Source organism: Nicotiana sylvestris, chromosome 6, assembly GCF_000393655.2.
Source record: "Nicotiana sylvestris chromosome 6, ASM39365v2, whole genome shotgun sequence".
Lineage (NCBI taxonomy): Eukaryota > Viridiplantae > Streptophyta > Magnoliopsida > Solanales > Solanaceae > Nicotiana > Nicotiana sylvestris.
The window spans coordinates 10,244,322-10,248,032 of NC_091062.1; the positions used below are offsets into that span (position 1 = coordinate 10,244,322).

General features: G+C 33.8%; 1 protein-coding gene across 1 annotated transcript; it reads right to left on the reverse strand.

The window, feature by feature from the left end:
* Positions 1-606: 606 nt before the first annotated feature.
* LOC104226181 (profilin-1-like) lies at positions 607-3,066 on the reverse strand. The gene is made up of 4 exons (XM_009778099.2): positions 2,853-3,066; positions 1,893-2,030; positions 954-1,095; positions 607-867 (listed from the first exon to the last, which is right to left on the reverse strand). The coding sequence occupies exons 1-3, from the start codon at positions 2,973-2,975 to the stop codon at positions 961-963; spliced, it is 396 nt and encodes a 131-aa protein (XP_009776401.1). The 5' UTR covers positions 2,976-3,066; the 3' UTR covers positions 607-867; positions 954-960.
* Positions 3,067-3,711: the final 645 nt, after the last annotated feature.

Sequence of the window (3,711 nt, forward strand, 5' to 3'; positions counted from 1 at the left end):
CAATGATTATTTTTCATTAGGTTATTTCTGATAGGCCCACAAAATTTTAGACAAATCGAAACTTGTCTCCCGAATTCATGAATAAGGCGTGAATATTAACACACGAAAATTAAAAATCATACTGAATTCATTTTATGGCCCTAAATGCCTAAAATCGAGGAACAATCATAATGAAACAATGACTATTATTCATTAGATCATTTTTGATGGGCCACTACTTTAGGCGATTCAGAACTCATCGGTCGAATTATAAAGAAAGATTGCAACTAAAGGTATGACTAATTGGTCAAAGAAGTGGATAAAAATCCTGGAAGAACATAATTCAGTATCAGCAGAAGCCCTTAAAGTGAGCAAAATTATCATATATATGTGATGATGAGATAGCAAGTACCCGATGAAATAGTCGAACGACTCCAACTAGTTTGAGGGTGAGGTAGTTACTTTAGATATATTCTTCAAGTATATAGGTACACCATTTTGGCAGCTAAAGGAGATTGTTGTTTTTTTTTGGGTGGGTGGGGGTGGGGGTGGGGGTGAATTTTGGGGCACAACCATTTTGTATGCATACCATGCATAGAAACAGAAGCTAAGCATGTATGAGGAAGATTTTGAGAGATGAAATCCAGGAGCTGTATATTACACAAACCAAAAAGTGAAATCCATTGTTAAGTACCAATAACATTCCATTCAAAAATAATCAGAGTGTCTCACTTAAAAATAATTTAAATCAATTCTTGCAAAACCAAAACACAAAGAGAACTGTTTGAATCCAGAAAGTAATCATATCTACCACTTTCCAATTCTTGAGTATCCATCCATTATCAGCAAACACCACAAACTTCAATACAAACATATTGAAAGAAAATTCTGCAACCATTTCAAAGGAAGGCAATTCATTAAAAATTCAATCTTGCAGAAAATATCAAAGAAAACCAAAGGTGAATAACACTTACCAGTGAATTAAAAACCTTGCTCAAGGAGATAATCGCCGAGCCTCTCGACAACCAGGTTACACTGTCCTGGAGTCATTGGCTCATCATAGATGCCAATAAGTATAGCCATATTAGTCTTTTTGATTGTAATACCACCCGGTCCCTGAATAAAAAAGAATGAAATATCACAAACAGCCTTTTGAAGTATGGCATTTCTAATAAACACTTGATTCAGTTGTACATACTACTACATCAACAAATACGCCTCAATCCTAAATAGGTTGGGTCGGCTATATGAATCTTCACTATCCATTTATGCTCATTTCATGTCAATATTGTACAAAATAAAAATAAAATAAGTAGTAGAAGTTCCCTATTACAACAAAAAACCCAGTGTAATTTCACAAGTAGGGTCAGGGAGGATAGTGCGTACGCAGACCAGTGGCGGAGGCAGATTTCCGCTAAGAAGGTTCAAAAAAAGTGAAAAAATTAAAAGAGATTGTGGCCAGTGAGAATTGAACCACTGACCTTGCAAAGATTTTCAACCTCCTTGACCACTAAGCTATGCTTTTGGGTTGTGTTAAGGGGATTCAGAACATAATATATAGAGGTAAAACAAATTTTGCCTTATATACACAGTATAATTTTTCGGCGAAGGGGGTTCGGGTAAACCCCCTTCCCCCCCCCCCCTTAATTCCACCCCTGCGCAGACCTTAATCTTTCAGTTTTACATAAGAATCTCGAATTAAGTATCATCCTCAATATTCTGAAACGAGGTACGACATAATCTGGTTGTTCAACAAGTAAGAAAAGATCTTGCATTCCAATAATCCTTAAAAACACTCTTTAAATTGCATTGCAAGAAAATCACACAAATGCATTCTACTAGCTCAAACAGTATGCAAAACCTTTTTTTTGCAGTTTCATTTCAACAACATTCCAAATGAACATAAAAGATACCTTCTTTCCTCGAATGACAACACCTGCTTCACCTTGAAGGACCATGTATTTTGTGCCACCAAGATGCAGGCCAGTAGGAGCAAGTGTACCAGGTTCCTCAAAATCATTCATAATGGCCTTAATCTCCTCGGGTTTGAACTACAAGAACATGAATATCAATAAATTACAAAGTCATCGACAAAGTCGTAAGATGCAAACTTAGAAGGCAAACATATTCATAAGCAATTGTTCTTGTGTATTCACACATTGATATGTCAAAATCAGGTCTGTACTCAAATGCAAATCTAGCATGACTTCTGTTAGTTCAGTTGAATCCATCACTTTTTGGCTCGAACTATCTATACATAAGCCAAAATAATAAAAGATGTATACATATAATAAAATCGACTCTAGATCCTAAATTTCAATAAATATTATATCTGAACTTCTATCTAAAATTATTAATATTAGATCTAAACCCATAATTTTAAGAGCAAAGTGAGTTCTGTGTTAACAACCAGGGCAGATGTAACCTTTTGACTACGGGTTCATCTGAGCCCATAACTTTGAATATGGTATATAGATATGTATGTAAAAACCTACTAAAATCTTAATAAATGTTAGATTTGAACCCATAATTTTAACGGTATAATTAATTCAGTATAAAATTGAACTCATTAAATTTCAATCTTGGATCCGACTTAACAATCTTAAAGGTCGAACTCCTGGATCCGGCTCTATCCACCATCTACAAAGAAAGTGACTATAAAATCAATAACAATAAGATCTGTTCAATATTAACTAAGCATCTCAATGGTCAACTAAATTCTCCGCAAGTCAACGGCTTCACCAAAAAAGATTTTGGATCGGATTTGAATAAACCAATCTAGATTTATCATCAAAAGCAAATTGAACTAAACAAAAAAAAAACTTATACTACTGATTCGATAAATCACAAAAATAGGAAAATAGATGAAAGACCTGAGGGAAATTGGAGCTTTGAGCCCAAACGGCGCCGTCGTGACCGACGATAGCGGCGGCGGTCAGGTGGTTGCCCTCAATGTCACACAAAAGGTGCTCATCGACGTATGTTTGCCACGACATGATGATTTTCCGATGATGTTTTTTAGACAAAATGTGTGTGTGAGGGATATGTCTGAAATCATCATCGGAATTTATTTAAGATGTAATGTGTACTTCCTATGTGGTTGAAAAGTCGTTAATATCCCTTAGTGATATTTTTCTTTTATTTTTCAATAAATGCATATAGATTTAATTTACCAAAAAGGTCCTGCAATACCCTTCTATTGTTATAGATTATTTAGAATTTATCGTCCATTTAGTAGTATATGCGTGCGAATAATAAGACGATAAAAGTCTTTCTGGTTCGATAGTATAACGAGGGCATAGTTTAAGTGATTTACAATAGTATAGGGGTATTTCAAGATCTTTTCCGTTTAATTTATACATGTATTGACGACGTAAACGATTTTTCAGTCACATTTAACTTGTAATACAATCAAATCTCTCTATAACATCTCATTTGATCCGATATTTTTTGGCTGCTATAGTGAAGCGTTGTTATACATGACATATATTATAACTTAGCATAAAATCGGTTCCGAAAAACCTGAATTTTATAGTGAATGGTTATTATATATAGATGATGTTATAGTAGTTTAAATACTTTTTATCATATTAGGAGTACCAATTAATATTAATCAATATATATATATATATATATAACCTAATTGGATAAATACTTTTTACACATAAGCTTTTGAATATTACTCAAGTTAGCTCAGCTTCTTTAAGAATAAATAATTTCTTGGCATAAAGA

Coding starts and splice junctions, on each gene's coding strand:
- LOC104226181 (XM_009778099.2), bottom strand. CDS start 2,975: ATGTCGTGGCAAACATACGTCGATGAGCACCTTTTGTGTGACATTGAG. Junction 2,031..2,852: donor AAAGCTCCAATTTCCCTCAG/GTCTTTCATCTA, acceptor ATGTTCTTGTAG/TTCAAACCCGAGGAGATTAA. Junction 1,096..1,892: donor TTGTCATTCGAGGAAAGAAG/GTATCTTTTATG, acceptor TTTTTTATTCAG/GGACCGGGTGGTATTACAAT.